Consider the following 13,659-nt stretch of genomic DNA (forward strand, 5'->3'; position numbering starts at 1 on the left):
AACCGGTTTCAGTAAAAAGATTGCGTGACCTGCCTCACGCCTCGTCTCGAGGTTTGATTGGAGGACTTTGAGGAAACGAAATGCTAAACCTTACCAAACCGGTTTAACAGGAATGTTTTTTCTGTCGGTCTTTTTGATTCGCTGTTCCTTGACTAATCACAACACCCCTTATAATTCGTGTTAACCACGTGTTCGCTTGTATGAAGCGGCTTGTGGTTGATCGATTTTGAGGTTCGGTCAGTTTCAGAGCGTTTTTAAAGGCAAAATTGTTATTCTATTGCAATTAACTCGACATGACAGGTGGTTTTGCTGGACGGAAGCTGTTTGTAGGAGGCCTTCCTCCAAAGGTGGACGAAAAGGCTTTGAAAGATGTATTTTCCCGTTTCTGGCACATTGAAGAAGGTAAAGGCCTCGCCGTCAGCTTGTGACTGACGTTTTGCCAATTGCAAAGCCTAGTTTTCATATGTTAGGAAAATCCCAGGCGATCGGGAATTTCACTGTTTCCCGTCCGTCCCAGATTTTGTCGAGATATCGGGAAATCGCTAGTCGTCTGTCCCAGCTTTGAGGTATTCATCGGTGACAGACGCCATTTTTATTTGTTGAGGGGAACAAGGGAACGTAAACTGGAGCGAAGCAATCTAGAGGATTGGTAACGAGCTAAAACTGTCGCCAATGTCCCCTACAGCTCGACAGTTTTCATATGTTTGGAATGGTCACCGACCATCACAGAAATCTGGGACGTGTTGGGAAAGTAGAAACACTCCCAATTTTCCTGATTTCTCTGTGACAATCCCATGCGATTGGGGATGTCTACAGTACCGCTCAAAGGTAAGTTACCAGTCTCGCCTTGTTTTCCGCGAGACGACAGTCGCGTCTCTTTCTCTAATCTCTTGATACGAGAATCTCGTCTTGCGAGAATCACTGAAGCAGAAATTTTGGAATATTACGGAGTTTGTTGTGAGAAGAAAACAACCGACTTTCTCGCGCACTTGTCTTGTGGTGCGTTTATCCATGCCATTTTTAAAACGCGTGCCAACAGTGGATGCAACAGTAAGTTCTGAAGTCTATCCCTGACTGCGATTTTAGTATTTTTAGTTTAAGGGGTTAACCTGTTGACAACCAACGGTCGTTGCCAGAGGTTTTCCAAACATTCACCAAATTTGCAACGTGGTAACAAAACCCCATGTGCAGTAAAAATACACAACTTACAGGGTAAAAAAGCAAACACCCCTTTGGTCTGAAATAATTAAAATTACTGATTATCGAATAAAATACACTGGTTGCCAATTAAAAAATTTCCAAAAAACAAACTTAAAAGTAAAAATTTCGATCAAATTTGATCTTTGTTCATGTGAGCAAATTTGATCCGCTTGCAAGGAAATGTGTTTGTTTACAGAAGATTACACAGTTGTCACATTTCATCAATGAAAATAGAAAGAAAAACAGACAAAAAGCTTTCCCAAATGAACAATTTATTCAGATAAGTCTTTGTTTAAGCTTAAGAAAGATACGTGTACAATTCTTAATGCGAAACAAGAGATGTGCAAGCAATATGAAGGAACTACATTTCGAAGTGAAGTTATCAACTTGTGCGGGGCACTTTAGTCAAAAATTTCGCTAAAACTGTTCGAAATACAAAGAATCAGTCAAGTAGAATAGTATTTCAGTACAAATTCACAATCAAACCTGTAATTTTTTGTCAATTGAATTCACAGAAGTACTTGAAAATCATGCAGAAAGTCTGTTCGTAAGCTGGTCAGCTGGATAAAAGACAATTTGTTCTTGTAACACAATTTCTTTGCCATTATTTCTCAGATTTCTGCTGTTGAAAACGTTGAGAAAAAGAAAAATATTGTTGGCACTCGGCCATACAAATGTTCAAACCAGATAAAAGAAAACAAACAAAAGAAAACTTACTTCTTTAACTTCTCCACAGTTAACGCATACATGTAAACTGTTCCAACAATTCTTAACTGGTTAGCTCAATAATACAAACGTTGCTTTATCAACAGGTTAGCTCTATAATACAAATGTTGCTTTGTCAGCAGGTTAGCCTTGTAACTGTTTCAACTTGTTTCAAAACTCATTTTGCGACCCTCTAATTGCGCTATCATTACACAACGTTAATTCATATACAATGCGCGCAACAGCATGCACGGAGATAAAAGGTTCATGCTGTAAACGTTCATCAAGCAACAAGAAGGTGAGTTTGCTCACCATGCTTGTCTGGCTTGTCCAACAAGAATTTAACGTAAGATAAAAGTTTCCATGTCAAAGGGGATAAGAGAAACCATTTGCAACGGCTGAAGAAAAGGCCCCCAAAATTACCTGGGACCTTTTGTAGATGTTGTAGCAGTAGCGTACAGTACTGCCCATGGGAATAAGAGCACCTAAATGTGCGTAAAATGCATGCAATATGGCAGATTTGTGTGCAAAATATGCTTGCATAAATATTTACACAAACTATTACAGGCGCCTTGAATTTCATGCAATCCATACTATGCACCTCATTGACTATCTATCATTTCATATCCAACGTGGCCTGTCGAATGATTATTGTTAATTATACACTTTATAGTTGTTACAATAACAGAGTTCTTCCAATGTAATGAACCAATTTAATTTTTTTGCAGCAATAATTGTTACAGATCGTGAGACACATAAGAGTCGTGGTTTTGGGTACGTGACATTTACTAACGCAGATAACGCTAAGGAGGCTATGGAATCTATGGCAGGGGAGCGTGGCAAGGTATTTATTAGTAATAGACCATAATGCAAATTATTCTTCTGTACATATTAAAAATAGCCTCACTAACTTCACTTGGGACAATACTTTATTTTTCTCTCAAAAAGACGGTTAGTGAGGCTATTTTGAATACAGACAAAAGAATAATTTTAAGATCGCCATTTTTGCATAGGGTCTGTGTGTAGTCTAATACCTACCTATGTAATGTAGATCAGGTTAGTTTAGAAGTACAGTACCGCTTGAAACTATGGGACCATTTGCACGCGGTAAAACCTCGACTTTGCCGAACGTGATTGCCGCGAATTCACCGCGGTGGGACGAAAACCGCAACCGCGGCAAAGACGAAAGCAACCGAAAGCCGCGGGGAATAAGACGCGGCAATGCCTCGGTAAAAATACAATAATGACTAATTACTATTGTCAGGGTATTGTCAAACATTATCTCACCTTTCATCCTAAAGAAGCCCTCAAACAAAAGAATTTGTCAAGACTCACCGAGTCGGAAACCGAACGACCGATAACAATTCGTTTGGCAGTCACTGACGAAAGTTTCTTTTCTGCATTTGGGGCATGTTCAGTTTTTGTCACGCTACAGGCAATAATCACAGAGCAAAAGACATAGTTTCAGTTTAATTATTGCTGTTTACGCCACACAGTCAAGAAAGATATTCTATTCGTTTGATAAACCTCCTGATAACCCTTCCTACTGATGTAAAGTGCGCAACAAAGTTCAATCGAGATAGCGACGCTGAATTCAAAATATGCAATCGGATTTCAGTACGGACGCGGAGAAAAGCAAAGCGAAAATCCCTCCAAATGTATTGCCAATGTGATCCGGATTCGAAAAACTAATACTTCGTAATAGATTTGATTCGGTATCGAGTGTGAGCGATAAGATCGATTCACTTGGAGCAAACACAAACGCGGAAAATTACCGCAACGCTTAACGTATTTCCATTAATTTTTACTTTGGATAAAACGAAAACAGCAACTTTAGCAAAAGTGAAAAGCCCCTTCCGATGTTTTAAAACGTTGAGAGAAGCCCTCGTTTGGACGTAGAAGAAAGGACCGTGCCATGATGAAAACACCGGGAAGGTTTCAGTCACGTGCTAGGCAACCAAATTCCTTCACGTGTATAAAGTTTCATTCCACAACAACGCAACGCGGAAAAAAAATTATAGTAAGTTAATTTACGGCGATTCTTGGTAGGAAACCTGGACTCTTGCAGTTTGTTATTCAGCCACAACAGGAGTAGTAGTGCCTTTTCACTTATGCCCAACTAGTTCCATTGTAATTCCTTCAAAAAGACCTGGAAGCGCTCTCTTCTTTCGTCGACTAGCATTCGAGCTTTCACTGACCTTTGCAGTTTGCGTTGCTTCGCGTATCGAAAGGAATTGTGCGAGTGAAGTTTAATGAATTGTTTTGCACGTTAAGCAAATAATTTTTGGCATAATCCGAAATATTATTACATTTACCAGTTCAATTCACGAGTTCGCTGACAGAGCGCTTTGATTATTTCCCTTGAGAGCGAGTGCGCTTCCGTGAAATTTATCACACCTAAAACCCGACAATTCGCTTCTTGTCCTCGAAGAACATGAAAACAAAGCGAACAATAGCCTATTCAAACCCAACCGCGTCTTGCCTTTCACCGCGGCTTAAGTCAACCGAAAAAAACCTAGGTGAAACCGAGGTTTTTATTGCGGATAGACGAGGTTTTGCCTAGGTGATACCGCAGATCAAAACCGCGAATCGACCGAGGCAAATTCGCGGCAAATGGTTCCATAGTTTCGAGCGGTACTGTAAACACATGACCCCACAAGCTGACAGCTTTAAATATCATTGTGTTTAAATAAAGATTATGTGTGTATGTATGTCGCTTTTCAGATTGGATTATTTTGTGCTTCATTTTGCGATAAAAACGAAAATCTTGCTGATAATCATAGACAGAAACACCACTTGCTTTGTACCGTCTACAACCTATTCACATATCGGATCACTTTCTGTTGCTTTAGCTCAGATTCACCCGTCGAGTTTTTGCATGTGGCCTTGAATTCCTTCATGAAACATTGCTCCAATGTTTTACCCATTGCTATGCGCTTCATTTGCAATAAGACTCCAGGATTGTGGGCAATACTTTTGTTTTTATTACAAAACGAAGTGCAAAGGAGCTGATAAAACATTGGAGCAATGTTTCCTGGAGGAGTAAAAAGCCATATACAAAAACTCTGGTGAATCCTGAGCTAAAACGACAAAGAACTATCTGAAAAGTCATTTGGGTTGGTTATGCTCTCAGCCCCTCATTTGAGACCAAACTTAACAGATTGCAATCTATATCAGAATTTTCCTGAAGTTTTCAATGCTGTCTCCATTGTGGAAATGGCTTCTGGAAGATCCAGCGCCATTTCAGATGCCTCAGATGAAGCACCAGAAATTTTTTACAATCAAAGAAGTTGCTCAAATCTGAGAAGATCGCCATGCATAAAGAGAACAACAAACCTTGCAGAATGTGGATGAAGAACTCAAATCATTGATCTCCAACCACAAGAAAATGACAATTCTTTAGATGTAGAGTTGTTTGCCATTGAAGATGAAGAAGAAAATGAAGAAGGCAACGATGAAGAAACTCCTGAGCACTGAAAATTCAGCTGACTTGCAAGCCGTAAACCATGATTCAGTGGTTGTCCGCACTTCAAGAAATAAACATGGGGCAGTTTACTGCTCGCCGTGATGCAAGTAGAAATCTTGGAGACAGTGCTACAGGGAAGGATTTTTTCAACCTTTCATTGTCAACACTTACCTTGATGAAATTGAAATTGTGAATTATACTCACACACATGTAATTTCAATTGAAGCAGCCGTTTTTTCAGAATTTCAGCAGGTGGTCTGGGCTCAGATTCCTGTAACTTATTGGGTTAAAAGGGATAATATGCTATGTTGGTAAGACCACAGTGAGTATCCACTTAGGACAAGTGTTTGTTTACACTTTATAATTGGTAAATTCTTAACATAAGGGTTAGGAATTTTAGTTAAATAGGCATTTTGTAGTCTCAAAAAGATAGCAAGGTAGTATGAACTTGATGATACAAATAAGAATGAAATGAATGAATATGAGACGTGAAAATATGATACTTTCCAATGTGTTTTTTCTTGTGTGATGGTTGTTCCCTTGTTATTGTCTAGAAATTCTTCAACCATGAAATGACCTTGGAGTATGCCAAGGACAAAGATTCCACTGCGCCAAGGGGAGGAGGGAGAGGTGGAAGAGGTGGGTTCAGGGGTGGCTTCTCAGACAGAGGTCGTGGCCCTCCTCCACGTGGCCCACCATTCAGGGGACCACCTCCAGGACCTCAGCGTGGACCTCCAAGCAGGTTTGTTTAACCCTGTTACTGGCAAGTTGAGGGCTTGGCTGAAAACCTTAGCAAGTGGAAATGTGACCTCAAAACTCCAATTGCTCCAGATTAGTCCTAACTGACTTTAGCATGTAGTATAGCTTGGTTATCATGGAAGAGACACACATCCTTTGTTTTGATCCTTAAAGGACCCTAGTCAGCCACACCTTTGTTTTTATTTATATGCGAGAGTTTGGCTATTATATTTTATTCGGAGCATGTTGAAATGAACGAAATCACTGTGAAACTTCTAAAGATAATGAAACATACTTTCAGGAACACAACTTACAGTGAAGCAATAAGATTTCGTTTCACTATGCAATATCAATAATTTCGATGGCATCGAAAATGGCAGAGGCTGATGAGGGTCCTTTAAGGTTAAACATGTTATTCCAAAGATTTGCTTGTGGGAGCAGCTGAAAATGAAACTTAGAGGACCCAGTGCTTACCTGATTCCTTTTGTCTCACTAATTTTGTGGGGGGGGGAAGATCTTGGGGTAATTCTCAAGATAAAATGCAGAACTTTGTTTTTACATAATAACAAGTCTTTGTACCAAATTAGAGCTAACTGGGAGCAATTTTGATTTCCCAACCACTTTCTTACCCTATAAAGCTACATTATGTCGGGTAACATTGTAAAACTCATCAACAATAGATGAGCTTGGGAGCTGGTGCCTAGAAGGTTGGTGGAGCCAGGCAGCAATCAGGCACGGGAAAGGAGGTATCCATGGCAACCCTGCGAGCGGCCACCACCAACGGCACCGTCACACTGAACCCAATCAGTGGAATACTTACCAGACCCGATACTTACCAAACAGAGGGTGGAGACGGGGGGGAGCTTGACAATACAGCAGGCAAAAATGACCTATCTCGCAGGCCAGCAAGAAAGCAAATGCGATGCGAACCATGGGGCGCCCCCCCCCCAACAGAGATTACAAAGGTCGCCCCTGAGCCGTGACGAGGCGACCGCTGACCGGCATTGAGCTGACTTTAACCTTGCCTAAATAGGCCTTATCACTGTTTTCGACGCCATTTTGACGAGTAGGCAAACATGTCTGAAATAACAGTGTTTGTATGGAAATCCGATGTCGAATAATTTTCAAAAAACATCACATCTGAAAAATTCCTGAATTGGAAACTTTTGGCACTAGGAAAACGATTTTAAGTAAAAAATTTGAGGGATGTAGCTGTGCCAGAAAGCGTCCAGTCGTGTTTTGAACTTTCCATACATTTGTCTGTATAGCGACCAGCCGTGAACTGCTACTAAAAATAGCTCGCGGGAAAAAAATACAGGGAAATGTATGGAAAGTTCAAAACACACCTGGACGCTTTCTGGCACAGCTAGATCCCTCCAATTTTTTTCTTAAAATTCTTTCCCTAGTTCCAAAAGTTTCCAATTCACGAATTTTTCAGAAGCGATGTTTTATGAAAATTATTTGACATCGGATTCCCATACAAACACTGTAATTTCAGACGTGTTTGCCTACCCGTCAAAATGGCGTCGAAAACTGTGATAAGGCCTATTACATTTAGCCACATGAAATTATGAAATGAATAATTCTCAGTTTTGCTCAAAATGTTGAAAGCAGTAACAAGAAAAGTGACGTTTGAATCTCATTGCCTTTTTTTTCTTTTTTATTGCTGGGTAGAGGGGTGGTTATAAATAAATTAAAGACACCATATTTTTAGACTGAGAAAGGGGGGGGGGGGGGGGCAATTTTAAACATCTCTTCCCTAAGAGGGATGGGGCCTGCAACCCCTTACAGTGTATATTATCCTCTGGTGAGTACTGTACTAGAGTAACAACCAACTTGTTATTTCTCGGATTTCCGCTGTCGAAACTGTTGAGTATTCCTTAGAAGTTCTTCTTTCAATTTACCATTTCAAGAAGGTGTGTTTTCCTTCGGAAAACGCGAAAATCGGCGAACAAAAATTTAACCGCGCGGCCCACGAGGCAAAAAAATTGAAATTCGACTCCGTGTCCTTTACACAAAAAAGCGCTTTTGTCTAGGTCCCCCAAAGACCTAAAAATATATGCACAGTAAGTGGATTATGATTGGTCAGTCCTTTCTGAAGACAATGAGAACAATAGGGGACAAAAAATCTCTTCTAGGGAGGGGTAAGACCCGAACGCGGACCGAGCGCGAGGATGCCCGAAATTCCGGCCGGTTTTGGCCGGCACAGTGGGTTATGGGTCAAATCATATTGAAATCCCTGTGTTCATGGGCAAGGGGGCCTCTATATTTTCACAACATTTCTGTCAAAATACCTGCATGCAACATGTTGCCCTTAACTTAGAAAGGATCAGTTCATTTGGCTTAACCTGAGTAGCTTCAGTTTCACTTTGCGGCTTACTGTGTAAAATATCATGTTATTTATTACAGGCCAAGAGATGGTCCCCCACCTTACCGCGGCAGGGATACGATGCCTCCCCCCAGCCGAGGACCACCCCGGGGTCCTCCTGCAGAGCCACGAAGAGGACCTCCTCCACCTGACAGGTAATGTGTTATGAATAGATAAGGAAGTTACAGCTGTAGTTGCTAAAGAAACTGTGGCTGGGTATCAGCGGCATTTGGCTGCATGTGGACATGACTTTGCCCGGCTGCTTTTGACATCTTGACCAACTTTTTCCACAATTGAAAATAGCCAACTTAATTTATTTACAGTACCATGTAAATGTAAGTTGACAGTCTCGACTCGATCCTCAATCCTTGATCCTCAAAGTTATCCAGATCGAGTATTGTGTATGCTTCAGTAAGTTGTCACAACAGGCATGTTAATGAGCGAAAGTTGGTTACTGTAAAACAAAGTGAAACTGTGGACTTTCCAACAAGATGTGTGAAAAACTAATCACGTGAAAAGTTCTTTGTTTTCTTGTCTGGAAACTTGAAGCAATCGACTCGTTACTGGATGCACTCAACTTGAACCTCTTTCGCGTATTAAAGTGCCCATAACGGAATTTTTTTTATTTTCTCATCTGAATCTTTACATTACGCGAAGAACGTCCGTGAAAAAATTTTTCGATTTGCATGAAACGCGAATTTTTTATGAATTTTACAAATCTTTAAAATCCTATTTTATTGCGGTCCACCCGCCCCGCTGATGAGAATGCCGACGGGCTCACGATAGGGCCACGTGACATGGCCTGTGACGTACATTCAGGAACTCTTGAGTCTATGCACTCACTTGACCTTCAGTAAAGTACATTCGCGGCAGAAAGAAAATCGTCAGATTCACTAATAGGAAGGAAAAACTTAGCTCCAAATAAGTATATTCCATGGCAGAAAACTTATCTGACACGGAAAGTGAGCAAACCGCTGTGGAAAGCAGCTAGGACGAATTTGAAAGCGTCGAAGTCGAGGCGATAGATGGCGTCCACGAAACAAGTAATACGTGTGAAGATGATGATACACTCGAACCGTACGCGGACGAGCCGAGAGCAGACGAAGAATAGCTAAAAAGATATCACAAGGAACAAGAGGAGAAGCGACGACTCGAGGAAGATTTAACGAAACGCTTGGAGAATAGAGTGCGTGTTAGTGGATGGTAAAGTTCTCACCTTGCATTTTGCATACGCGTTCTTCCTTATCATCTGTCAAAACTATGGCCAAGTACTCACATACATTCGAACAAATTATTTTCCATGTAGATGTACTTGTGGTAACTGTAGCCGTGATCTGCTAGCAAATATCAGCGACTGCTACTGCTGCAAGGAACTCGAAGGCAATTGGGAAGCGCTGACTAGCGACATTGTTCTCGCGGAACTACAGGAAGGACACGTGTTGAACTGTGATAATAATAGCTTGTCTCGTTCTCTGAAATTTCGGCCATAAATTTAATTGTAGGATGGAAGTTGTTAGCTTGTCCAATGAACAGGTTAATTTCCTTTTTGTCACTGTCCCACAGTTTACGAAATCCATTGTATCTTTTAGGCACATACGTCTTGCGAAATGTTCGAAGTCTAACAAGAGTTGGCGTCTAATGTAATTCGTGTCTGTCACCGGTGTCGGGACAAATTTGAGCCCTTTAGAAATAACGCTATCAGGCTGTCGCTAAGTTGTTTGTTTGAAAAATTGTTCATGAATTTCTTGTGTTTTTCTCTTTGTGTCTCAATCCGTTTTTTAGCCAGTTTTTTTATGCGCTCTTTGCGCTTGTTATTTGTTTTGTGCCCTTTTTTATTTTGAACCCCCGTTGTGGTGGTTAGGTTTTCAGAGATAACGCTGTTATACTTTTCAACATTTTTATTGTTTGCAGAATTCTGCAACACATGTGTGTTGTTTGAGCTCGTTGAATTCTTGCTGCAGTTTATCTACCTTATCTGCATCTTGGTTTACAATGTTTTCTGTGTTCGCCGAGTGCGACTGTTCGCGCATCGATCTATTTACATCAGTGGTAGCATTTATGCTAGTATTTTTTGAGAGCTTGGTCTCAACGAAGCTTCGCGGATCTCACGATATATTACGCCATATTTTATAAAACTTGCGACTGAGTTAACAGTGAGGTCAAACTATAAACCTCAGAAGGTTACAACGCTTAGAATGTCACAAGCGGGTGTGATGTTCGGCATCGAAAGCTTACCATTCGCTTTTCCCTGCTCCTCTTCGAAGGTGGCTCTTGGTCTTCGTCTTCCTTTCGCAAACGCGATGTCATCCTACTTCAGTTCACGTTTTAAGTTTAAACCTGAATTCATCAGCCTTGTGAAATCCTCGTCATTGAAGTGCATCGAGCACAAGGACGAGGTCTTTCCAGGCGCGCGTCCACATCTCCCTCCGCTCCAGCATAAAATCGATCCATTTCTTTCGCCTCCTCAGTCGTTGCAGGCATGTGGTGCCAAAGAAAGGAATCCTGTGCATGCTTATTCCATTCGCTTCGTCTTTGATGTTTCCACATCTCGCTGCAACACATCTTTCCGGCATTTTCGAGAAACGTGCAGAGATACTGCGACTTGTTTTCAGTGAGATCCAGAGAAAGGCTGAAGTCACGTGTTCCTGAATCTACGTCACAGCTCTTGCTAAACCGAGAGGAGACTAATGCGAATGGTGGGCCAAAATGGCGGCAAATTTGAACGTCTTATAAAATTCATAAAAAATTCGCGTTTTATGCAAATCGAAAAATTTTTTCACTGAAGTTCTTAGGGTGATGTTTAGATTCAGATAAGAAAATAAAAAAAATTCCGATATGGGCACTTTAAGGATCGAGTTGTGAAGTTCGAGCTTCAAGGGACTTTCAACTTACATTTGCATGGCACTGTAACCTCCGCAGGTGCTATAACCTCTTATAATGGGCAGACACATGTCATGGTGCAAGGTTGCATAGCAGTGCTGGTTTCAGCATTGTGGGAGTGTTCTAGATTTGAACTATGACATTCAACTACATCTGCAGCCTTTATTTTCTTAGATATGATGACTATGGGCCGCCTCCTGAGCGTGGATACCCCTCTAGGGATTATGACCGTGGGGGCTACAGTGAACGTGACAGGGAAAGACCACCAAGTTATGGCAATGACCATTATGCCAGCAGGTATAGACATTTGAAGCTTTCCTTTAGACAGTGCCAAAGTGCAGTTTTTTTTTCTAAAATATCACCGTATTTCCTCCACACACACACACACACACACACACCAATAATCGCCCACCTCCCCCTCAAACGTTATTAGAAATGTCCACATGATGTTCTCACCTGTAAAAGACAGATCTTTGTGAAACCAAAACTGCTGCATATACTGTTGTGATAAAGGCCTTGTTTTTAAATGTGATAATTTATGTTATTGTAGTTTGTTTAAGAATAATGCCCAAGATCTTGATCTTTGCCTTTGTGATAAATTCGTTATAAAATTGCCCTCTTTTTGGTCCTCTCGGGATGATGATTTGAGGAAGAACTTCATAAACCCTTTAAGCCCTAACAGTGATCAGCATCAAATTTTTCCTTGTAATATCAATGCTTAGTCAACCCCTGAGGTCATGAGAATTAAGGATATGATCACCCAAGGTGAATGTTCTTGATAAATTTATTATTTAATAACTTTCCCTTGTACTTTCATACAGAAAAGCATGGGGACACGATTGGAGAATTTGTTCTTTGATATTAAGGGTTAAACTCATCGCCAATAGATGAGCTTATAGGAGAATTTGTTCTTTGATATTAAGGGTTAAAGGGTTAACAAACAGCACCATGAATGAAAGCATATGAATGAAAACTAATTTTCGTAACAAAAACTTTGCACTTAGCCTCCCTTTCATAATGGGGTTCAAAGCAACTCTGAAAAGGCGTATTGGATTGAGCATCATCGCTTTCATAATTGCCTTCAAAGCAACTCTGAAAAGGCGTATTTGATTGAGCATCATCGCTTTTATAATTGCCTTCAAAGCAACTCTGAAAAGACATATTTGATTGAGCATCATCGCTTTCATAATAATTGGCTTCAAAGCAACTCTGAAAAGGCGTATTTGATTGAGCATTATCAGCATCATATTTGTCATGAAGTGGTGAACAGAGATAAGTGAATGCAATTTATGTGTTGTTTTAGGTATCCTCCACAGGAGCGTGCGGGCAGTGGTGGAGGTAGCAGCTATTCTAGCAGTGACCGAGGTTATGGTCCCCCTGTAGATAGAGGGTATGGGGCCTCTGATCGCTACGGCAGTGCTGACAGGGGGTATTCCAGTGACCGAGGCTATGGTGACAGGTAATTATGTTCTGCTTTGTCTTCCCCAATGTCAGTTTTCCATCATTTTTCACCCCATTCAGTTTCGTCGCCCCATCTGTTGTATGAGGTCTGGGTAACAAGGCAACATTGTATGGGGGAAGGGGTGGGGAGACAGTGACTGAGTTAGGGACACAAAATATTGCATGTGCACATTACAGTGTCTCAACAATTTTTGCAACTTATTGTAGCTATGAATCTACATGTATACCTGTCCATCCACCAACATTCATATACACCCTTAATTTGTAAAACCAAGTGCCTAGATCAGTGACTATACCAGGATTACTTGGAAACTGTTATTCCTTAACCCTTTAACCCCTAAGGCAAAACAACATTTTCTCCAGATCCAGGACTACAAACTCAATGTCCATGTATGATTTACCATTTTAAAGCTACTTATGAGTGTATTTCATAACGGATATAATAATGATTGAGAAAACTTATGGCTTTGAGATAAATGGCCTTAAAATGGAAATTTTTGAAAGTTGAAAAACGTCCCAATCCTTGTGTATATTAGGTATACCCCTAAACTATAGGTTATTTTGCAGTTCTCAACAAGTTCATTAATGTGAGAGATGTCTTAACACCCACAACTTCTAGGGGAAAAGAGTTGAAAAGTTATGGGGGCAGGTCAACCATATCACATAATTTTTTTTGGGAGGGGGTTAAGTTTTTATCCTTTTAATGAGTAGATCTTCAGAAGACCATCTTGGTGTCAAAAATTCATAGAGATCTGAAAGAGTTATGGCATTATGTACCAATTGGGACTCTAAGGGATCAAAGGGTCAAAGGTTCTCACCAACTTTAGTGCGCTGTACAAAC

General features: G+C 40.7%; 1 protein-coding gene across 2 annotated transcripts in view; it reads left to right on the forward strand.

The window, feature by feature from the left end:
• Positions 1-206: 206 nt before the first annotated feature.
• LOC146485001 (RNA-binding motif protein, X chromosome-like) overlaps positions 207-13,659 on the forward strand; it is a 15,915-nt gene continuing 2,462 nt past the window's right edge. Inside the window, exons 1-6 of one of the 2 annotated variants that reach the window (XM_085103953.1) lie at positions 207-402; positions 2,634-2,749; positions 5,926-6,113; positions 8,519-8,632; positions 11,532-11,654; positions 12,661-12,816. In XM_085103953.1, coding sequence (XP_084960079.1) covers positions 294-402; positions 2,634-2,749; positions 5,926-6,113; positions 8,519-8,632; positions 11,532-11,654; positions 12,661-12,816 — 806 coding nt within the window. In that variant the 5' untranslated portion in view covers positions 207-293. Of the gene's footprint in view, positions 403-691; positions 829-2,633; positions 2,750-5,925; positions 6,114-8,518; positions 8,633-11,531; positions 11,655-12,660; positions 12,817-13,659 lie in introns of those variants that run through there. The other variant, XM_085103955.1, reaches the window with a different exon arrangement.

The sequence above is a fragment of the Pavona decussata genome, unplaced genomic scaffold (assembly GCF_977016875.1).
Source record: "Pavona decussata unplaced genomic scaffold, jaPavDecu1.1 SCAFFOLD_28, whole genome shotgun sequence".
NCBI lineage: Eukaryota > Metazoa > Cnidaria > Anthozoa > Scleractinia > Agariciidae > Pavona > Pavona decussata.